Source organism: Trachinotus anak, unplaced genomic scaffold (genome assembly GCF_046630095.1).
Source record: "Trachinotus anak isolate AG129_WGS33_773 ecotype Australia unplaced genomic scaffold, CSIRO_AGI_Tana_v1 ptg000005l, whole genome shotgun sequence".
Taxonomy (NCBI): Eukaryota; Metazoa; Chordata; class Actinopteri; order Carangiformes; family Carangidae; genus Trachinotus; species Trachinotus anak.
In genome coordinates this window covers 8118302-8142440 of record NW_027273856.1, presented here as the reverse complement: position 1 = coordinate 8142440, position 24139 = coordinate 8118302, and the positions used below count along the sequence as shown (strand labels likewise).

At 43.8% G+C, this 24139-nt stretch overlaps 1 protein-coding gene and 1 long non-coding RNA gene across 2 annotated transcripts in view; both read right to left on the bottom strand.

The window, feature by feature from the left end:
• Window positions 1-24139, bottom strand: part of LOC139621558 (uncharacterized) — a 292521-nt gene that overhangs the window by 118180 nt on the left and 150202 nt on the right. The window lies entirely within an intron of this gene.
• On the bottom strand, window positions 15861-22757 carry znf16l (zinc finger protein 16 like). Its single transcript, XM_071478159.1, has 3 exons — window positions 21867-22757; window positions 19384-19593; window positions 15861-18487 (listed from the first exon to the last, which is right to left on the bottom strand). The coding sequence occupies exons 1-3, from the start codon at window positions 22618-22620 to the stop codon at window positions 17790-17792; spliced, it is 1662 nt and encodes a 553-aa protein (XP_071334260.1). The 5' UTR covers window positions 22621-22757; the 3' UTR covers window positions 15861-17789.

The window sequence follows — 24139 nt, the reverse complement described above, 5'->3', positions numbered from 1 at the left end:
GCCCTGAAGGTCAAAACACAACAAAATTCCTGAAAACAAAATAGCATTTCAGAAAACACAACAACAATTCACAAAACAAAGCAACATTTTAGATCACAGAAAGGGCGGGACAACACCTCTTGTGTGTGATTGGACAGAATCCCTGGCGATAATTGCATGTCATTTCCTGTTCCTTCTATGTACTCTCCACAGTGTTTCTGCACAAATTTCAAACTGAGTTTGAAAGTATGGAGGAGGAGAGTGAAAGCACCTACATATGATGTAATTCTTGATATGCTGTCAACATATCATGACATTAAAATGACTTGGAGGCCACTCTTCAACAAGTGATATCAGGAGGGCTGTCGCATAAGACGCTGAAGTTAGCTTCCAATTCTGCAGTTAAGGGGAAAGTTAAAGGAAACTTAACTTACTCAGCTGGAACCCCCCAAAAGAGCTCCCGATTTTCTGTAATCTGAAATGTTGTTCTGTTTTGTTCAGGGCCACCGTAGTAACCCAACCATCAAACAGAGGAACTTCCACATCTGTCTTCAGCTCTCTGAGAACAAAACATTCATGATGCCCTAGTTCATGCTGGGAAGCCTTCAGACACACACCAGTGCCTCGTCCATGAGGATGAGATTCTCTGACGCCATTTTCATTTTGATACAGGGATCAGGTGCATTTTAAACCTCTGCAACTTCATGTACTCCTTACTGAGAATTGCCTCAGGTCCCCCTGCCAGCCCACCTCTGCACTCCAAAGGTGGACAGTGAAGGCTGAAAAAGCTAAATATCCAGAGTTTTGCTAAAAGCATCTTGACCATTAGATTCTGCAGCTTCAAGAATGTGTTTGTGTTAACATCACCATGTGTCCACAAGAGTGGTTCACTGTCCTTGTTCGTGAAGTGTTATTGAAGAAAATCTGTCTGGGCTCAGTGTCATCAGGTGTCACCTCCACCTGCGTCAGCAGGTGTCCCTGACACCAGAGCCCCCACCTGGATCTGTCACACATACAGCTCACTGTACTGGTGAGGATATGCAGCACACACACCTCAGTTTGTTACATAATACACACACCTGCTCTCCCACACACCGACCTTGCTGTGTGTCAAACAGACTCTTCAATGACTCTTCAAGGAGACTCAGCTGAAAGACTGAACTTTACATATTTTATACTTATACAGTCTGTTCATGGCCTCAGTGCATTCCTGGGTTTTCATCGACAGCCTTCGTCTCAACCTTTCAGCTTTGTCTTTCTTCATCAGGCCTGTGTCTCCTCCTCCGTCTGACACTGACACTGTCTCTTGTTGCTGCTCTCCTCGCCACGCACTGAGAAGTCATGATGCATCATGGGATTTTATTTTCATTAGCTCTGAAGATATTTAAAGGTATAATATGCAACTTTTCTGCATTTACTGTTTTTAACTAATTTGCATACAATTGTTTATGTAAATGTAATAAGCTTATGAACTTTAAGGCTAAAATGCATTTATTAGACATCATTTGAAATGTAACATCTATTTTCTGAAAATGTGCTTGTTATGCATGTGACTAAATCTTAACCTAAACTACATCAGCTCATATATGGTATTTTTTTGTCCTCGTCTGAAAAAAAGTGATAATGGATAACAATAACTGGGATATACTTTGTATAAAAACTATTAAAAACCCCATTATATTCCTTCTAAATCTTGTCAAAAGCCTCTGTGTGCAGTCTCAGACCTCTGGGTGTAGTATTACGGGAATGGAGGACTTTTTAATTCAGCCTATAAACCTCTGTAAAAGGAAAACAAATGCCTGAGCACAGTTTAACTCCTCAATAAGGACCAGAAGAAAATAAAGCATTTCGCTGCTTTAAAACCTTTTAAACCATTCAGGGCAGGTCCCCCTCTGTCTCATGCACTAGTGCCCATCTCCCATTGTTTAGTCTCACTGACACGTACAATGTCTGTCTTCAAGCTCCGATGCTAAACAAAGACAGTAACTAAAAGCTGCGCTTTCTCCGATTGAAAGAATCGCATCATCGCTTTTTCACTCGGGTACTCAGCACTCAGTCTCCTCCTCCACGCCTCCTGGAGTCACCTGGAGAAAGCTAACGAACACATCATCCCCTCTGACGCAGCATTAATGCAACAGGAAAGAGAAATGAATGAAAATAATCACTTAATAGTCTGCTATGGACTTCTCATGACAATATTCATAACTTGCAATACTTTTATGAAAAAACATTTAATTTTTGTGATCTGTGGACCCTTACAGACTGAAGGATTACAAACAATGGAGGAATGGACAGAGAATTTGACTTCTAGACCTCTTGAAAGGTTGGGAGTCACAACCTCTTGCTAGTTTTGCTGGTACAAAACATCCATAAACTTTTTGAAGTTTTTACTGGCTCAGAGGTCGGAGGTGTGGCATAAAGCATTCGCTTTTGTCAACTGTCAGCCCACTGGTTTGTGAGCTGACATTTTGAAGACTCCAGTTTGTAATTTGTCTGTCGCCATCTTGTTTTTTTGAAACCAGAAGAAACCATATTTAGAGGACAGGTGAAGCTAAGGAGGAGTGAGGGGTGGATCTGACCTGCTCTGTACTCTATCCTGATTGTCAGGTACAGTCTGGCAATCACATGGTAGCCCCTAATGCATCCCCTGCTTTAATGGAGCATAATTTAAAAAAATTAACATCATGTTGTATTGAAGAAAACTTGAAACTAGAGACTGAGACCATCAACTCATCAGGAAAACGTTTACTGAGGTAATAAATCAGTTAGAAGTAGAGACATTTTCCCATAGACTTCAATATAATCAGACTTCTTTTTACCACCAGTGGAGTCGCCCCCTGATGGTCGTTAGATAGAATGCAGCTTTAAGGCTCTTCAGCACTGGCTTCACTTTTCACACCAAGAGTCTACGTCCAGGTTTAAAGACAGGCTATGGTTTAGTCTGAGATGCTGGTGGTGTAGTGCGACATCTAGTGGTCAGGCTGAAGGGTGGGTACATAAAGACCAGGATTCACTGAATCCAGTCTGTGCTGAGGTTCAGGCAAAAAAAAAAAACAATTTGTAAACATTAATTATCACCTCACATCTCTGCACTGCAAACTTTTCTCTGTATTAGACCAAGTGCACGATCATTCCCTGTAACCTCAACCAAGTGCTGATCTCAGTGATGCTTTGGTCTCTGTTGTTAGTCAACATTTTACTAATTTACTGACATTCAAAAGCAACTTGCAAGATATGTGAATTATATATAAAAATACATCATCCTTATCTTTATATTAACCCCAAAACATACTTGCTTATTTATATGTAAGTAAGCGTGCACACCGGCTTTGGATGTAGATCATGAAATGGAATTGAAAGCTTCAGAAATTATCCAGACTGATAATGATGATCACTGCGTGTCTTAGTGATTTGTTTTCAGTCGTGCTGCATATTTGATGTTTAAAGTCCTCAGTGAGTGGACTGAGATTCTCAACCACCTGCTCCTCTTTAGCCTCCGTCTTCTGTGTGTTTACAGCCTCCACTGTGGATGATCCTGTGTCTCATGAATACACATGAACATGATCCATCTGTAACATGTTGCTGCAGTGGGACGTACCAATGGTTATTAATGTTACTGTAATGTGCACATGTCTCCACTCTGAGCTACACGGGTTTTAAACAGTGTGTGCTTGTGTGTGTGTGTGTGTGTGTGTGAGACAGCTTCTAATTATTTGGCCCAACATCCTGCATAATACGTCAGAGATTACAACATCCCATTGTAGTTACCAAGGAAACCGCTGCTAACAGTAGAGAGATGCTCCTAGTACCCTGAGGTTAAAGCCACATCTGTCCAGATGTTCAGTTTCTGTGAAAACTGAGTCATATCTTCATCTACCTGTCACAGCACTGAGGTTTGGTGCTGGGTGAGATGCAGAGAGGTGGACTGACACAAACACACATCACTGGAAATCCACACTTTACCTGTGCACTGAAAAAGAATTCATTGAAATTAGTGACATTAAAATAATATTTCATTATGCAAATATCTTATTTGATGGTTTTTTCTCTGAGTGTGAGATGAGAAGGTGGATATCAGTCTCATGCAGCGGCAGCTGGTGATTTTTTTACCCAGGTGGAACTAAAGGCTCTAAAGGCGTCTGTTTACACACTAACAGTGTTGTTGCATTGACTCCAATGTGGAAGCAAAACTGTCCTACTAGATTTTGAAATTGTAAAGCCTGTGAATTTCTAGCACTGATTTTTTTTTTGCATTGAAATTATGCATCTGAATTTTGTTTTGGCTGTGAATTAAACTTGTGATTCAATGTTCACAAAATCAGAATGAAACCTCAAAGTGTTAAAAATTCAAATTATATAGATTCAAGTTGCTCAAATTCAACAGGTCAAATTCAGATCCCAGGACTGCATAAACTGCTTTGACCTTGTAATAATACATCCATGCTTTTCGTTCTTGGCATCTCTGCATGAATGTTAGTTGCCATGGGCAATTGACCAACTTGAATCTATATGATTTAGATTTTTTCCACCGTTAAAAATAATCCTTACCAAATTAACTATTTATTCCTGTTTGAGTGAGAAAAGAGCCGAAGCAGAAATGCACTGGTTTGTCTCTGTCTCGGTGTCTGACTTCTCTTCTCTGTCTGAGGCTGCAGCTCCAAACCTGACCACGTCCAGCCTGGGCACGTAAGGACAGCGGCCACGGCTGCAGTTCATTTTTAATCCTGTCATCCCCAGTGAATTATTCTTATTCAACCTTCTGTTTTCTTGAGGTAACAAGATGATGAACCTGTTGTAGGAGAAAAACTATTTCTGGAGATGACAGGATTATATATGATGACAGTCGTGGCTGCTTCTGTAGAAGAGAGTCCAGTTTCACCAGAATCACTTCAGCCAAGTTCATACAAAGCTCCATGAAATCTTAGGTTGATGCTGTGACCCTCAGACAGGGGTCAGGAAGTATAGAGGGGAATTTATTGACAATAATAAAAACACAGGCTGAATCTTTAACCCTGCTGGTTGTGAATGAGGTGCAGACTGGCTGGATTACATGTTACTTATGACAGAAGTAGATTCATGCAGCGCAGAGCAGGTTGTTATTTGAAGAGAACTGAGGGGGATAGTGGAACAAGTTGACACTGAGAAACACTTCATTTACTCTTCAGCTGTTGCAGTCACTTCATGCATCTTTGACGAATCACATCTCTAAATGCAGCCAAGAAGCAAATCCACCCACTCAGGTCACCTCAGAGGAGGAGATGCATTTTAACCAGATGTTGAAAAGGTGTCAAAGTTTCCATCTTTTGAAGACGCACAAGAAGACGTGATCTTAACTCTTCCCATCAGCAGCACGTTGAAGTCAAACCCTTCAGAGGTCATACTGTGACTTTGTCTAAAACTCCAAATCCAAGTCACAAGTGGTGCTAACTATTTTGCTGCTTCTTCTTCTTAGATCTGCATCCAGCTCAGGAGAGACAGGACAGATGTTTTATCTCATTAGTCAACAGTGTAAATGAAAGTGTTTAAAATCATTTTTATTGAATCCAGGATGAGATGTTTAAAATGTCAGTCAGTGCATCCGGGCTGTAGACCACACCAAGTAGCAGCCAACATTACAGCAATGTTACACTGTTACACTGAAGTAACATTGAGCATTGCTGAACCCCTCATAGTAAATGTATCATTATGAAGGCATCTTTGAGTTGAACTAACTCAAATACATCAGTTTTTATCCTGGACCACATCTGGACCACATCCCCTCATCAGCACTGCAGCTTCTGATTGGCTAATTCACTCAAATGATCAGGGCTTGTTTCATGACAAAGAAGAAGAAATTAAAAGAAATCAACGACCATGTTGTCTTCACTGTTTCCTCCCTTCATCCTCCTTCAAATCATCATGAAGCCACGAACACGAGGAAAAGACTCAAACAGATTTAGTGAAGACACATCAAAACAAAAACAGACTGAGAGGTGGAACAGAAGAAACGGTAACTGGTTCAAATCCAGGTGGTAGATCCTGAAAGATAAAGTGAGACAGTCCAGTGATGAAAGTGTTTATAAGTATTTATATCTGCAGTAATATGATCTGTGTGTCTGTGGAGACATCCATGGAAGATGTCCTGTGCTAAGTTTTAAACGTTTCCTCCTGCTGCAGCTTCACATTAAAAGCATTCACGTGGTGAGCCATGAGTTGACTTTTATAATGAAGTAGTCACAGGAAATGCAACGTGTTCGTCAATGAGCTGAAGTTATCGTGAGTTAATGTGGGACATTTTTACAAAGTGTGATTTGCTCTGTGTCCTGCACCAACTTACTGCACCAACACAAATCATCTGTGCTGTCTCACGGGAGCGTACGAACGTGAACTGTCAGTGTTGTGTCCTGTCTCACTCTGTTAGGATGATGTGAGCGCCTTCAGAGACGTTCATGCTCTGTCTTCAGGATTCAGGAAGAGGAGGCTCAAAACCTGCTCTTCCTGTCACACTTCCCCTGCAGAGGTGTAGTATTTTCAATAGAATCAGCAGGTGAGCAAATTCATATGTGGCAGAAATTGATGCCACCCACCGTCCTGCGCATGGTTTTATGACCACCAACGTAGAAACTGATTCAAGCTCTGCCAGTTTAGAGGAGTTCACCTTCACCCCGTGGAACTTTAATAAGTGCTAACAGCTGGAAGGAGAGGGGAGCAGAGAAGGAGATCCACTATGCTGAACTGACACTTCTGAGAGCAGATATACCAACACAGAAATGGCAAGTCCATTCACCTCTGATTTACAGCGTCTAGAAAACCAATATGCAAAGCATTCTGGTACGTGTAAGCTCCTAAAGTCAGGCAGGAAAATGAGGAACATTTGGCTGTTTTTTACTTTGAAAAACATCACTGTCTCTGTCACTGACTCTTTATGCTTGAATGTCAGAGTGTTCTTGAACGCACAAAAACCTTTCAAATTACTCCCTGCTGCCTATTGTATAGCAATGCAACAAAATGGTCACCATGGCAGCTATCTGAAAAAAGTCTGCTGATTTTAACAGTGCTCTGAGATGGCAGGAAATCAATCTAAAAACATGTGGAAAATAGGTTTGAAATAACAGGCTGCAGCAATGTAAAAATACACAAAATATGATTTGTAGTTGTACCTATTACTCTTCACAATGTTCCACTCCTCTGTTGGTGATAAGCCCCACACTTAGACAGCACAATACACAATACAACTCTGAATGCAACTCCCTGGTCCCATCAGATGAGATACTTGAAGATACTAACACAGCTCTACACTCTACCTCCACTACCGCCATCATTGTAGTGGTGGTGGAGATATATGCCACTGCAACAGTAATCCTGGAGACACTCAGGTATAAGATCCAGAATGCACCATGCAGAGAGAGAAAGTCAACAGGGCTAACAGAGTCGGCTAGCAAAGGTGCTGAGAGGTGTCATGAGAGACATGAGAGGCCCTGGATGGAAAAGAAGTACACCAAGATGTCCATAGGTGAGGATCCACAGACTGTCAAACTGGTGTATGACCGTCTGAACAGAGGCCATGACAATAAATGACCTGTTCTCCAAAGAACCGTGCAACTTGTTCTCCAGCTGCAGGGGAAGACCTACACAAGACCAGACCCATCCAGAGCTGAGACTGAGCAATACTGGAAGGACATATGGAAGAAAGAGACTCCACACAACACAAATGTGAAGTGGCTGATGGACCTAAAGACCACGACAGCCTCCGAGAACAAGAACCAGAATCAGAATCAGAATCAGAATCAGAATCAAAATCAGTTTTATTACCAAGTATGTTCCACATACAAGGAATTTGTGCTGGTGGTTGGTGCAATTGAGGATCAGGGGGATCAGCAACAGTGGGGCTCTCTAGCCTTGTTGATAAGGCTGATAGCAGATGGGAAGAAGCTGTTTTTGTGGCGAGAGGTTTTGGTCCTGAAGGACCGCATCCTCCTGCCAGAGGGGAGTGTCACAAAGAGTTTGTGTCCAGGGTGGGAGGAGTCAGCTACAATCTTCCCTGCAGGCCTCAGAGTCCTTGAGGCGTACAGGTCCTGGAGGGATGGTAGATTGCAGCCAATCACCTTCTCAGCAGAGTGGATGATACGCTGCAGTCTGTTATTGTCCCTCTCCATGGCAGCAGCGTACCAGATGGTGATGGAGGAGGTGAGGATGGACTCAATGATGGAGGTGTAGAAGTTCACCATCATAGTCCTTGGCAGGTTGAACTTCTTCAGCTGCCTCAAGAAGTACATCCCCTGCTGAGTTTTCTTGATGAGGGAGCTGATGTTCAGCTCCCACTTGAGATCCTGTGTGATGGTGGTTCCCAAGAAGCGGAAATGCTCCACGGGGGAGTCGCACAGGGTGATGGGGGTGGGTGCGGCTGAGTTTTTCCTGCCACAACAAAAGTCTAAAAGTCCGAAAGTTCAACCAGCTGACAGTAACCTGAAACCAGCTGCCCTTACAATGAAACCAGCTGACACTAGACTGAAACCAACTGACTCCAGAATGAAACCAGCTGATACTAGACTGAAACCAGCTGACTCCAGTCTGAAACCAACTGACACTAGACCGAAACCACCTGGCACTAACCTGGAACCAGCTGATACTAGACTGAAACCAGCTGACTATAGACTAAAACCAGCTGACTCTAAACTGATAATAATAATTACTATGGATAGAGAGCTTTTTATGGTCAAATGATCATTAATGCATAAAAAGCAATTAATGAAGCTCTAGAAAATGATATCATATGAATGACTCTTTTATTAATATCTACATAGTATTTGTTGACAGTAAAACAGGCTGACACTGTGCCTGTTTAAAACATCTGAAAAAGAAAATAACACCTCATAGCAAGATAGCAAAATATAATATTCTAACTTTATTGTAACACTGTGTGAAGAGTTCAACAATAAAATAAAATGAAAACCAGAGCATGTGTGACATCATCCTCAGTCTGCTGCTTTCAACACAGCAAGCTGCTTATACCTCTCACATAGGAAACCTCTCTAAATGCGAACTATTTAAGAAACCCTCAAGGAGCAGTTCATGTTAACAGGTGGAGTGGGAGTGGTTTTATCGATATCTTTTAATTATTCAAGAGCAAGCCTAAAAGTCTAAACCCTGCTAGTGGCCCCTACTGGCTACCAGGTTCATTATCAAGTGTTAACAACATGCATTTGTACACAAGTGGCTAAAACACAAGCAGCATTGATCATGTACTTGATTGTGTACTGATCAGGGATGACTGAGATGATACCAGCTGTTCTGGCAAGCATGTTGCAGACACACAGCTTTGTGTAGGATGCACTCAAGCATGAAATTATCATGTGCACATGAACAATGTGTTAAAGGTCCACCTAGTCTAAAGGTAGATGTCCATGTGTTTGTGATTATAAAGCAGGTCTAGGTTCTATATTAATACTGTGAAAGTATCAAAGCCTCAGTCCACAGAGAAATGCACACAGCCTGTATTCAGAAACTGAGCCTTAAAACCAGCCGTCAGGACTTCTGGAACTTTGTGATGTCACAACATCACCGCGTCACTGCCCTCAGCCACGCCCCAAGCCCCACCCACCTGGATCCACCATCCAACCTTGCAGGATTTGGTTTCCCTGAATGGTCACCTGATATCTACTATATTTTTATTGGTTCACTCAGAAAACAGTCAGCCCATCAGAGGAGGGGCTCAGAGCCTCTCTTCTGATTGGCTCACTAACCTGTTGTCACTAGAGCTCCAGAGAGAAGCCTGAGAGAGGAGATGTAAAACTACACTGAGATGGTTTTTGGTTCTTAAAACCACAAATATATCCTCTGATGGAGATCAACACTTCAGATAAAACACAGAAGAAGAGTAAAACATGGACCGTTAAAACAAGCACATAACTGCTAATAGATGGAGAAACAAAGAATTCTTCTTGTCTCACACCCATCTGATTTAAATGTTCTCTGTCATGTGTTTTACACTGACCCTATCCTTTAGCAGAAATGTGAGCTCTTCAGGATGTTTCCTATTTTCCATGCTCTTTGGCTGCAGGTGAAGTTGTGCCAGAACTTTCTATTCTGCTAAAATGTTTTTCTCCTCATAGAAACCATAGATGACAAACAAGGTCAATTAGTACAAAGGTTTTCTATGTGAAAAACGTTCCCACAGCCTAAAAAGTGTGTGAAGTCATCACATTGTGAAGTCTTTGACCTGAGAGGAACCTTGTTCCTTTGCACTTGGCTGAGCATTTTTTATTCAGCTGGATGGGCTCCATCTTTGAGTCCATTATCCAGTTCTTAAAATACACCCTTGTTGAACATCTTAAATATTATATCCACTAAACAAGAGGTCCTCAAACCTTTTCACATCAAGGACCCTAAACTGACACAAATTATACCTCAGACCCCCACCTTTTAGATGTTTTATTACAGAAAGGGTTTAAACCCGTGATCCTTTAGGGTCCCCGGAACCCACTTTGAGAACCGCTGCACTAAACAGCATGTTAGCATAACCACTGTGAACATGGTGAAATACTGGCTTTATTATTTAGCTCAAAGCACCACTGACCTGCCAGCATGGCTGCATCAGTCAGTGTGAATGTATCTGCAGACTCTTCACTGCTGGTCCACCATGTGTCCACATGATTAATGTGAGACCAGTCTTCACTCCTCTGGGCATGTATTTATCAAACTGCTAACAGTAACATTTCAGATTTCAGTGTAAGACAACTGTAGTAATCCTTCACCTTTACACCGACTCATCGGTCCACGGTAGATGTTAGATCACTGCAGTGTTGTGTTAGTTTTTTCAGTTATTTTGAGCTTCAGCCTTGAGATAAAAACATTACTATTTAAATACATTTGTAAAGAAAATACATTGAACCTCTGCACACAAACCAAGCTCTGAACTAGACAGTTAACCGCACATATATCTTCTTATGGAGATCAACATTTCAAATAAAACACAGGAGAAGTGTAAAACATGGGACCTTTAAACGCACCAACAATAATAAAGTATTATTTTACTTTCGCATCAAACAATGAACTGACTTTGTCATCTTGAATGATTTAAATGTAATATTAATGTAAATCCATGTTTATCCTGATTAAACTCATTTATTCTCATTTTAAATCAAGCATCAGTTTCCAGCATGTTGTCGTGATGGAGTTTGCTCCTGTTCACCTTTAGGTGGAGGTTCATTTGAATCTGTAATGACTCCAAATTATGATCAAATGATCTTTTTTTTTTTTTACATCTCCCTGCTCCCTCAGTGAAAGATCTTTTTATTGGTAATTTGTCTGAAGCTACAATGAGCTCTTATTTCGAGTAAATTCAAAGTCTCATGGGACTCATTTTCATTTATACTTTTCATAATTTCTTGTTATAAAAAAATCCAAATGTCAAGTTCAGTTTCTTTTGTGTCAGTGTTACATCCAACAGACTCTTTCATGTGGCTGTGACAGGACTGTGGTTCTGCTTTGTTGAGCTGTTTTCACATGAAGCCTTTTACAGGCTCCCACTGAAGGTTATTTCACATGTTACAGACACCTGCAGAGAATGCATGAAGCTCTGTGTAGCACAGCAACACACTGTGGTGTCTAATGTATTCATAAGGCTGATCCGAGGCTTTTGTGCAGAGGAGCAGCGCCCCCTGCAGGTAGACACTGTATCTGCAGGGGCCAAACGACGGTTTACGTCATTTACTTCAATCTGAACACACTGCAGGTGTGCTGCTGCAGGTTGAGGTCACTGTTTGATTTCACCACTAAAATAACAGCACAAAGGAGTAAAAAACAACAACAAATTCATTCACTTCTCCTTTTTTGGTTGAAAGGAACAACTAGATAAAACTGGATTATTTGATTTGTACGTTTTACAGCCTGCAGACTGTTGATGAGACCAACATGTGTCGAGCAGAGTGACAACATCTGGTGAAACCTCTGATCAGCCTCTCCTGCTCTCCACCACCGTTTTGATACACACACAGTTCAACTGCTCAGAGTGACACAGGGAATGACCATGAACACAATCGACACAGACACAGGTTAATGACGACGCCTGTGGTGTTAGATCATACAGAGGGAGCTGCCTCACAGGGGGGAGGGGCTGAAATCACGATACTGTCATTGTATTTTGTTCAGGACTTCAGATCCAGCCAGGAGGACATGCAGGACACAGTGACTGGCTGAGGACCTGCGGGACTCAGAGTAGTCCACCAGTACTCTTTAGTCCTCTGGGCCTCAGGATTCAGATTTCATTCACTGGTGAGCTGTTAAATACGACTGTTGTCAGCTTGTGTACATGCATTACATGTTGTGTCATTTTATTCTCTGCTAAGCTCGTAGTGTAGAGCAGTGACTGGTTAATGGAACTGCCTTGTTGTTCCCTTTTTACTGGGACCTGTAGTCCTTCTGATTCATCATCCAACTACCCAACTGTCTGTAGTGTAAACCTGACAACACACACAGCACTGTCCATGGTTCTTCACAGCGCTAGGTTTATAAATAACAAGCTTCTATTTTTACTACTGTTGTGGATTTAAGCTGCAGAACATCTGGAGACAACACACATCTGGGTAATTAGGTAGAGAAAAAATCTATGAAGCATCACACCACAAAAAGACAAAGGTGAATATAAGAAAACACTTCATCATAATTCCAAATCTTATACTCTTATGATTATCGTACATGGAAAACTACAATGAATATTATGACCAGAAGTTATTCAAATGCTCAAAAAAAAAAAATAGATAAATGAATTTGAAAAAAACAAAAAAAACATTGGGTCAATGAGAAAAAAGGGCCATTGCTCTATATAAATAATATTTAATGATTTCATTTTAATATTGGCAGCTGTGGAACCTCTGATATTGACAGTCTCTCTGCGCTGGGGTGGGGGGCTCATGATAGTTCATGATATGAGCCTATAGGTAATTTACACAAATGGTTTACTGGAGGAAAAGAGTGAGTGAGGAAATGTGTGTGGATGAAAAATTAATGAGTTCTGTTGAATTCATTATTTGTACAACAGCCTAAATGATTAGACTGTACTATGCCCTCTGTGTTTTCTCCTCATTAGCTACACATCATGTCAAAGGGTCAGTGACAAACTGGACAAATGAATGAAGGTAATTAGACATTCAATGATTGATCTGAGTGAACAAATGATTAATCCAGAGAAGATCCATATTTGTCCCTGTGCAGTGAAGTGGACTGTAATTACTGTGGTGTTGTGACCGTGGCCACAACAAAAGGGAGACACACCGTGGTTAAGATTAACAAAGTGTGATGACCCCTAGGGGTCTTCGTGGGGTTGAGGACCCTGTTACTAACCTGCCTGTGTGCAGGTAGCTGATTGGTTCACCTGGAACACCAGTGTGTTCAGGGTATGTAAGTCCTGGCTGCCCACTGAGCTCCCTGTGCTCCTCTCCACAGACACACCCTGCTTCAGGTTCAGTTATGTTGTCTTAGTTTAATCCTTATGTTGAGTTCTGCACCTTACAACACATCCCTCACTCATGACACCACACTCTGATGATTCCACTGATTTCACACCTCATACTCTGAACATTTCATTTGGCATCTTAATATGGTTTAACAAAAATATTCTTTATTAATCTCCCTACATCCCAGACACTGTGATCCCTGGTTATGGAGCCCCAAAATGCTCAGTTTCAATAAATAAATAGTACAAAATAAATAATTATGTCAATAAATGACTGACATGAACATGAAACTGCGTCAAATTTGAGTCAAATTATGTCAGTTACGTCTGTTTGTCTTGATCAAGAGATTAAAAATGTGAGATTTGTGAAAAGGTGAGTTTGAAATAACTGTTGTAATAAAATTAAAAGTTGCTGCAGGATAAAATAACATTTCGTAGTAATGTATAGATGTATTGTACTATTGTAGTTTTATTAATATACATATACATGGTTTTAATAATATATTATGTCTGTTTGTGTATTTAGTCATCTGATTTTTCATTTCATCACATATTTGTTTCAACACTTACCTCTGTATTTTTTATTTTATAAAATCTGACTGGTGCATCTGTACAGCAGTTGTCTTGTGGCTTGTGTTATTACACAATGTCACTGATACTTTTTCATTTGCATCTGGTTTGTCTCCTTATGCTTTGTGTCTGTACAGGCACTGTATCTTTCATTGTTTTTGATGTATTTCATGCAGCAGCAACAAAACATGCCAATCCTTCAGTGAACTTAAAGAAATAATACCAAACCAGAAAATACTCTGTCACAAGTAAAAGTCCTAAGATCACACCTTTTTTAAGGACCACTGTGTCTCCTGAATCAGTTAAAATTGACATTTTATTTTGAAAATGCATGCTGTGCATCATTTGGCTTCCATATGTTTCTGTTTGGTGTTAAAATCTATCAGCGGTTTCTGTGTGTTTCAATGTCACATTCTTGTTGTGTGGTAAAACAATTCAAATGCAGACTGGTTTGAAACATCTGCACCACATCACCTCAATGTGACGCTTTAACTGCTGTCAACAACAGACGCAATGTTCTCGTGATGAATTACACAACTTACCCAACAAGAAACATGTAGACAGCAGTGGAGCTGGAATAGTAGGAAGCATCATTCACATCATGATTAATAATAAACTGAAATATTAGCAGGGAGATGAACCTGTCAAAATCAAATGACTCCTCATACAGAATGACCCTCGTCAGTGGGTCTGCAGTGATGTGTGCAGAGCTCTTCAGTGTTGTAGCTGCAGTAGAACTGTTTAACATACTGTTGGGTACAGACAGAGGCAAACCAGGCAAAGGGAAACCCCAAGTGGAAAAGGGGCCCCCCGACAGCCCCACAAATTGGCACATTTTGCAATGACAACTATAAACCCCCTTAAAGATACTATACTGTACTACAACATCGTCATTCTGATGGGGAGAGCATCATCGAAAACAAAGACAGCAATTACACATGGAATATTTCAACATGTCTCTGCAGCATCCGTGAGTTCTTGCTCCTAGAAACAAGAAACAGGATTGAATTTCTGAACAGGGGTGGGATATTCTGAGTCAGGGTGAAGGCTGGAGATAAAACGAACACTCAATAAAAATCAATTACAGGGACAATTAAAGGACAGTATATTTATTTTATTTTGATCTGTTTATTTTTGTCTGGGCATCCAATAAATGAGATTGGAATGTATATGAATAAGAAAATGCATGAGTGTATTTCAGTGTGCAAGGTGTAAGCACCTGTGTTTAGATATGTGCATGTGTGCAAGTTGAAATGTGTGTCTGGATCTCGTTGATGCAACATCACACTCAAGATACAACAGGAAGCTTTCTTCTTCCTTTTCTTTTCTTTTTTTTTTTTACTGATTTTATTTTTTATATTAATGTTTTTAATTGTTTTATTAGTTTTTTCTCTCCTAATTTTTGATATGTTTTTTGCATTGTTAATCTGATATTGTATGTGCCCTTTGACATTTTTGTAACAATCATAATAAAAAGAAACATGGTCGCCTCCCTCCTCCACTCAGACTAGTTTCAGATAACATCCTGTTTATGCACAGTCAGATCAGATATGAAGCATTTCTGTGAAATCCTGAGTAAAAAGTGTTTTGTGAGGCCACTGTGACTTTGACCTCTGACCTATAGCCACTTGAGACATAATAAAAAAAACCTAAATGGGAACCCGGTGATGAGTGTGCTGCAGCTAGCCTCTACCATTTGCCTTGCATTGCGTTTAGGGAACATCTGTAAATTGCATCGTCTACCAATAGTCTCCATGTGAGGTGTTTAGGGAACATCTGTAAATTGCATTGTCTGCGAAGCATCACAACTTGTAAGGAAGAAAAAATAAATCATAGACAGACCACACTAGTGGACAAACATCCCACACTGACTCGTGACTTTAAGACAACAGTTTATTAGAAAGCAGACTGTCAGTGTTTCCCCTCCACAGGTTTGGATGAGGTGTGTTCTTCCACTCTACGACCTGCAGACGAGTCACTTTTCTAATGACACTTTTTATTTTCCTTCAAGCAGTTTTTTTTCTATCATCACACGTTTTAGTGGTCATACAGGCAAACATATAAAATAACCAATATATATTCTGTAACATGAAGATTACACTGTAAGATTACACTGGTTAAAAATTATAAGATAGACTTTCCGCCCTACATGTGGCACCTCACAGTATCAAGACGTGCCTCTGTACGACCGAGATCTTCTCCGCTGTAGTTACACAGATGGTCCACACGGTGACGTCCCACTCCTCCTGATCTCCACAGAGCGAGGTCAGGATGGGGGGCGGGCTGGAGGTTCAGTGATCACAGCAGAGCTACATCTCTTCAAACGTTGCAATTCACCAACGTTCAAAACATCCAGATGATGTAAACTCACTTCCTGTCGTACCTGAACCGCGTCGGTTTAAATGTTCTCACAGTTTAAAATCACAAATTACATGAATACAAACCGTCCTCCAGCCACACCACAGTCTGAGTGCTTCTTTCTCAGAGGTGTGTGTTCATTCTGTGTCACTGAGCACTGCATTCACTTTGTTTCTGCACGTTAGTTTTATCAGTTTTTTTAGCAGTGACAGTTGTGTGCAAAGTTTTCCTGCAGTGAGAGACTGTTGGCAACGTGAAGGACGGTGGCTGGAATCTGATACTGAACAAAGACGTGAACACAACACTTTCATCTTGACTCCCAGTTTTCCTGAGTTGAAATAAAAGATTGAGAGACTTTTTTTCTATACACACAACACACACACACACACACACACACACACACACAGAGGCTATTCATCTGCCTCCATCACCTCATTGTGCAGCAGGATTTATTCCTGGAAGCTGAAAACCTCCCAGTTGTTTCGTGATCTGCGTCATCACCAGTCATGTGACCCGCTGAGCACGTGTGAGACAAGACACTTCCTGTCAACATCCAGCAGCTTCACCAACAATCAAACAACCTGATCAACTCTGTGTCACAGGGTTGGTCACACCAGATACTGATCCACACCTGTAGTCACACAGTTCAGGATCTGACGGATGTCTGATTTTTTTTTCAAAATAAAACTGCACATTTAAAGCGGCCTTTTATTGTGGCACACATACACTGTGCGGTGATCCTGCTGTGTAATCAGCATACATACTTAGCTCTTTCATTTCAACTCGTGAAAAATGGAAGTAAAACCAACGGTGTCTCATTTAAATTTTTTGTTCAGTGCATTTTCATTATTTTCAAGTTATGAATGAGTAAAACTCAAATCTCTGCCACCGTCTTTCAACTGGCTGAAAGTTTGATTTCAGATGTTACAGGTGTAGAGTGAGAGCAGCTCTACTCCCCTGGTGTTTGAAGTTAAATAAAAGACCTGTTGGTTCTGACACTCAGCACCTCTCACTGTGTCTGAGCTGCAGATACAGTGGTGTAGATAAACTGTAACGACGTCTGCGCTGTGATGATGTCACAGCGGTCAGCTGTGACCTCATCAGATCGAAGTCGTCAGATGACGCAGTGATAACAAAACAGGAAGTGAGCTGAAACATGCAGGAGCCACTGATGTGGTCCAAGTCCAGTACAGAGACGGGCTTGATGTGGATCCACCTGTCCTCGTCAGGACTGTGACTCAAACACCTCTTACTGCCTCTTACGCAGCTTTTTACCCGGAGCTTTCAGTCGTACAACAGTCTTCATCGTTAGATGTTTGCTTGTGTAAAACTTTTTACCTGTGTTTGTTCAACAGGAAACAGACCTGAAAAAAACTCAAATAAGTAAGGGAGTGGATGACCTCCCACACCTCCCACACAGACACACACTGAAGACACACACAGCTCAGAGTCACGGGGCCAGCGTGCAGCGGTGGCTCTTGTAGGTTCCCAGGTGGCGGAAGCTCCGCCCACACTGCTGGCAGCAGTAGGGCGTGGCCCCGCTGTGGATCCTCTGGTGGGTGTACAGGTTGCCCAGCTCCTTGAAGCGCCGGCCGCACTGAGGACAGGCGTACGGGCTCTCGCCGGTGTGCACCCGCTGGTGTCGTTTGAGTCCCGACAGCACTGAGAAGCCTTTGCCGCACTGGGGGCAGGGGAAGGGGCTCTGGGCCCCGCTGTGCACCAGCCTGTGGCTCTTTAACCGGGCCGCGTGGCGGAACCTCTCCCCGCACTCCGGGCACATGAAGGGCTTCTCCCCAGTGTGGATGCGCTGGTGCTGTCGCAGGTTGCCAAGGTAGTTAAAATGGCGGCCACAGTCCCCGCACTCATACCCCCCCTCAATTTTAATCTCCTTTTTCACAGGCCCCCCTCCACGTCTGGTGCCGGCCCCTGGTCTCGTGGCGTCCTCGTTCTGCCCCCCCTCAGCTCTCCTGGAGTCACTGCTGCCGTCCCCCATGGTGGGTACAGCGGTGGAGGTGGACTGCAGGGCCTGGAGGGTCTGCACACCAGCAGAGTCTGAGTGTATCAGTTTAATGTGCTCCTCCAGGAACATGGAGTCGGGGCAGAAGGTTCCACACAGAGAGCAGATGTAGGTGTGACCGGGGAACTGACCTGAAACCAGAGAGCACACTGTCAGAGCTCAGACTGAGGCTACCACAGAACCAGAGACACCACAACTTCCTGTCTGACACGGAGCCGCCGCACACAACTGACTCTGCCATGAAGTCCACCTCTACAGAGTCCAGGAGGAAAACCAGACCTGCAGATTTAACTCTGTCTTTGGTCAGATGAAGCCAAAATACTTTAGTTTGGATCCAGCAGGTTTGTGAGGACCTGATCAGGACCGAGGAGGAGGAGCTGAGTCATGTTCTGGTCTGGTGTCCTGCATCACATCACACCTTTGACATTTTCAATAAAGTTCAAGAAAAAGCAGTTTGGAAAAGGACAGCCCAGACCAGGTCCAGACCGGGTCTAAACGAGGCCCAGACTAGGTTCAGACCAGGTCCAGACCAGGTCTAAACGAGGCCCAGACTAGGTCCAGACCAGGTCCAGACCAGGTTCTCCAGGTCCTGATAACTACTGGCTTTTGGTGACAGCTGGTTAACATTCAGTGTCAGACTCACTGTGTCTTCAACATTAATACAGAGGAACCAGGAACATCACCTGCTGCCTGTATTACCCAGGGGGGCAGGTCTGGTGAGCTCCACACCCTTCAGACCTGACCCACGCTGACTCAAGTGACATCACTTGAGGACAGAGCTCACACAGAGACACTAAAGACTTTATATTATTTTTCCACATGTATCCCCCCCAAACATCTGGAAACACATGCTGATGTGTAAAACTGACTCTTAATCGATCAGGCTGAACAGACTCATGTTGCTGGACTGTTAAAGTCAGAGGACTGAGGCCTGGAGGTGAGTCCTGATCTCTCCATCTATCCTCACGTTTATTACACTCTTGCCACTGTCCTTCCTTCCTGCCCCTCCTCCCCCAGTCTCACCCACCTGCCTCGGGCCTGTCTGCGTTGGCCTCCAGGGGACTCCCTCCCTCTGCTGAAGAGCTCTGGGGGTCCATGGAGAAGTCAGAGGGCTGGACATGTGACAGCGGAACCTGGGCCTGGTCGAGTCCGCCTCCTTCCCTCCCCGAGGACTCGTCTTCGTCTTCGTTGTCCGTCTCGGCGGTCAGGGCGTTCTCACACTCGGGCTCCTTCATGACTGGAAACATACGATCACATGAAACCTGAATGAGCTGCAGAGTAAAGGTGTAACTACAGGGGAGCTCAGCCGGTGGTTACCATGACAACAAACTGACACAATGTTAGGCAGGAAGCTGTCGAGCTGTCCGGCTGCTCCGATACCATGAAGCTATTTCCCAGAATCAGCTCTTCTTCACTGCTCTGGAACAGCAGCTTTCACAGGAAGTTGCACTGTGCAGCTGCTGTTTTAGAGCAGTGAAGAAGAACTGATTCTGGGAAATCTGCTGCTCGATCTGGGTGTGAAACTATAAATTTAATTAATGAATGATGTGGTTTCAGACTCACTGAGAGCGGATACAGTCAGCAGCTTCATGAGCTGCTCAACAACGTTACTCTACTCTATCTGTTTCTCTGTGTTCAGCGTGTTCACCTCTGTGGTCTTTAACAGATATTTCCTTTTATTCTATCCAGTGACTGATGAATCACTTCTGGATGAGATTTTGAAAATATTGATATATTTGAAAGTATTTTATAGAAGATATAAAAAATGACCTCACGTCATAATATCTGTGATATTGTCTGCGCAAGTCACCACCTCCATGTGATTTGGACATGAGATGGGTAAATCTCATCGGTCCCAGTGAGCCATGCAGCACACTTGGACCAGGATCCAATAACGGCTGGTGATTGTAAAACTGAAACGAATAAAAACCTGCGTTGTCATTTTTCTTTGATTTGATAAAACTGATACTGAAAAAAAGTCTTGTTAAGAGTCAGAGTCAGAGTCAGAGTGAAGGTGTTGGTTTCTGAGATCCGAACCTCAAACACAGCGAAGAGGGACAGACCCCTTCTCTCTGACTGTCGGACAGGAAGTGACACTGACGGCTTCAGTTCCGACAGTTGTGTTTAATCAGAAAAAATCACTATAGGTGACTTCAGTCCGTGAGCGTCCAGGCCGTGAACTGAACCATGAGGTCTGATGGGCTTCGGCAAATGTCATCACGTGCTACATTCCACTCACAGAGCATGTGAGCCGTACATTCAGTTTTACCCACAAAGGAGCAGAAAATTTTTAAAACCAGCTGAGATCATGACACAAGGACTGAGGCTGACGCTCTGAGCTGCTGGAGCTTAACAGAGCGACAGCAAGCACGCAACACAGTGAAGAACACAAACAGCTGGGACCAGTGGACGAGGCCGCAGTGTGTCAGTAGCAGGTAACCTGGACAGATGCTAGGTCCTGCCTGGTCCTGCTGGGTCCTGCTGGGTCCTGCTGGTCCTGCCGGGTCCTGCCTGGTCCTGCCTGGTCCTGCTGGGTCCCGCTGGGTCCTGCTGGTCCTGCCTGGTCCTGCTGGGTCCTGCCTGGTCCTGCCTGGTCCTGCTGGGTCCCGCTGGGTCCTGCTGGTCCTGCCTGGTCCTGCTGGGTCCTGCCTGGTCCTGCCTGGTCCTGCTGGGTCCTGCCTGGTCCTGCTGGGTCCTGCCTGGTCCCGCTGGGTCCTGCCTGGTCCTGCTGGGTCCTGCTGGTCCTGCTGGGTCCTGCCTGGTCCCGCTGGGTCCTGCCTGGTCCTGCTGGGTCCTGCTGGTCCTGCCTGGTCCTGCCTGGGTCCTGCCCTGAGGACTTGAAGTGGTTGTTGTGTTTCCTCAGGGAACAGCTCTGTTCTTTCCTCACTGCTCTGAACTGTGACTCTACATGAAGCCTGTGTTTTTAGTCTTTAGCTGCAGCTCACCTCAGTCAGGTGCGTCCAGCTGCAGCAGCACTGTGCTCTGGTCTTTATCTGCCAAAGAAATATTGATGCATCATGCACCATAAAAAAAAAAATCCTGTTCTGTTTCTGTTTGTTGTGTCATGATGGCAGCCATATGCTCCCAGAGTGAAAGAACCAGTATCAGTATTTGTCTATGTTTGGCTGATGCAGTGAATTGAATACGAGACCAACCAAGTTACTACGGAGTTAATCTGCTCAGTGATTTGCAGAACTGTCCTCAGTGGTCTGACTCCTGCAGGGATCACAGTATCAACGCTGTGTGGCAGGTGACCAGTTCACTTCACATCACCCAAAACGGTAATGACGTCAAATCAGGACTGACCCCGGACACTGAGGGCCGCTCTCCTGGAAACACACCGGCTGAGACCAGACTGTGACTCCTGCACAGGTGAGTCATTCTTACCGCTCCTCAACTTTTCACCATCAAACACCTGTCTTCAGGGTGTGTGTCCTCAGTTGTGTAGGAGCACCTGTGTGACTCACCCCCCTAACCCCACCCCCCCAACCCCCCCGGGTCTGTGTTTACCTTTCAGGTCTGAGGAATACTCGATCGGCGCGATCCATTCATAGTCATACATCCGCTTGCTGCCCGAGGGGAGCATGCTGAAGATGTCATCCGTGGTGGACTCGGTGGAGTCTCCGTGCCCAGACCCGGAGCCCGTCATCCCGCTGTCGGGCCACAGGCTCAGAGAGTGCGGGTCCTGGTCCTGGCGAGCCTCCCTGTCGCTGCTGGTTTGGCTGCTCTGGTCTGCGTCCATGTCCGCACAGCCTCTGGAGTTCTTGTCCTTCATCAGATAGTCGCAGATCGCGTCTATGTTCTCCTTCTTCACCCCGGGCATGACCGCTTTCGCTCGCCTGGGGTCGGCGTTGTTGGGCTTGGTCCCGGAGCTGAAGTCAGGCTTCTTGTAGCCCGGCTCTGGAGACGGCTCCGTGGTCGCAGCGCCGGGGAACGGGTCCCTGCTGTTCCTCTGCGCTGTATCCAGCCTCGCCTTCAACACTTCGATCTCCTCGCTTTTCTCACGCAGCTCCATTTTCAGGACCCGGATCCTGATGCTGACCATTTTGCGGATCTCAGACAGCGCTGTCTCCAGCACCACGGTGATGTTTCTGCCGAGGTGCTCGGTGATGTCGCTGACCGAGCAGAGCAGCTCCTCGTCGGGCTCCAGCTCCAGGAAATCGGCGTCCGCTCGGCTTGCTGACCCGGGAGGCTCCATGAAGGCGCCGTGGGGTTCAGGAGTCAGGCTCGTCTCAGCGAAACTGTGGTTTCTCCTGCGACTCATAGATTAGCTTAGATTAGTTTGAGGAGAGTTCAGCTAGCTACAAGCTACTCAGCAAGCTAATGTTTGGATGCTGCTGAAAGACAGTACTTAGCTCCGTTAGCTTTGTCAGAGTTAGCATGAGCAACGCCGGAAGTATTAGGAGTGTGTGTTCAAAATAAGAGCACCAATCACGTCTGGAGTAAAGTCCGACAATTATACTTTTGTTTTGAAATCACGTAAAGGAAGTAACCTGTTTAATATTAGCTGACTTGACAGGTTCACACAACAGTTGGAGTAATGGCTGAACTGGGAGATCAATTCTCACAAGTAGCGCTCTCTAGAGGTTATCACAGGAAATGAACAGCGGCCGTTTTCTTCATGTTATACTGTTATTGTTCTTTCTAATAAATAAGGCGCCCTTTATTAAGATTAGTACATGATTTACTAATGTTTTATAGATCCGTTTCTTAATGAATGAACCTCTGGTCGTCAGATTGTGATGAATGCCTCTGGATGCAGCTTCTTTTCTGTTTTTTTCCTTTTTTATCATTTACATTGTTTGGAATTGAGACAAAGAAAATGCATATTAAAGATTTTAATGTTAATTGTTACGTATGATCTCCTATGACAATCTGTAAAGTGCAGAGGGAGAGGTACACCATCAGGAGAGGCAAACTAGGCAAATGTTTAGGGGCCCCCATGGGCAAAGGCGCCCCCAATGACCCCAACATATTGGCACATTTTACAACAACTATATCCCCCTTTAACTCTTCATAAAAACCCCATACACTGCCCTGCTGCTGCCCCAAAGGCCTGTGAGTGGGGCCCCGATGATGGGTGCTGTATACTATCTACCACCGACTGCATGTGACACGTTCAAGGGACAAATGTAAATTGCAGCGTCTGCCAGTAATCTGTATGTGGGACGTTCTTCAATGAGCTTCCCTTGGCCTTTTTGTTTGGGCCCCCAGATAACTCTTGATTTCATTTTTTTAGCCTCTTTTAGCTCATTTGTTTTAGTTTTCTGGTGCTCAAACTGCTCTCACTGGTCGTGTTTTCTGCAGCAGCTGTTTTCAGAGACAAAGCTCTAAAAGGCCACAGTTCAGTACCATCGCCAGCAACAAACACAAGACAGCTGCTGCAACTAGCAGCAACTAGCTGGTGAACGTGGTGGAGCATTTAGCAGCTGGAGCCCAAACACAGAGCTGAAAGAGAGACACAATGATGCCGTATACAAACATGTATATACATTTAAATGAATATATATATATATATATATATACATAAACTATAAACTGTATTAGAAACTTCTTCAGCCCAGAGAGACTTCAGTAAGAACTCTCTCTACATAAATAAATGACAGACTCACTCGCACCATGTCGTACCACTGTGTGTAATAAAAAGTGTGATGACAGGAGTAAGTATTATATGACAGTGGATTTTGTGTGTGACTTTAGTGCTGAGCCATCACTGAACTTGTGATCCTCTTCCTGTGATTGTGTGTTTGCTGCTGTTATAAATTCCTGAGTGCGGCTCCAGT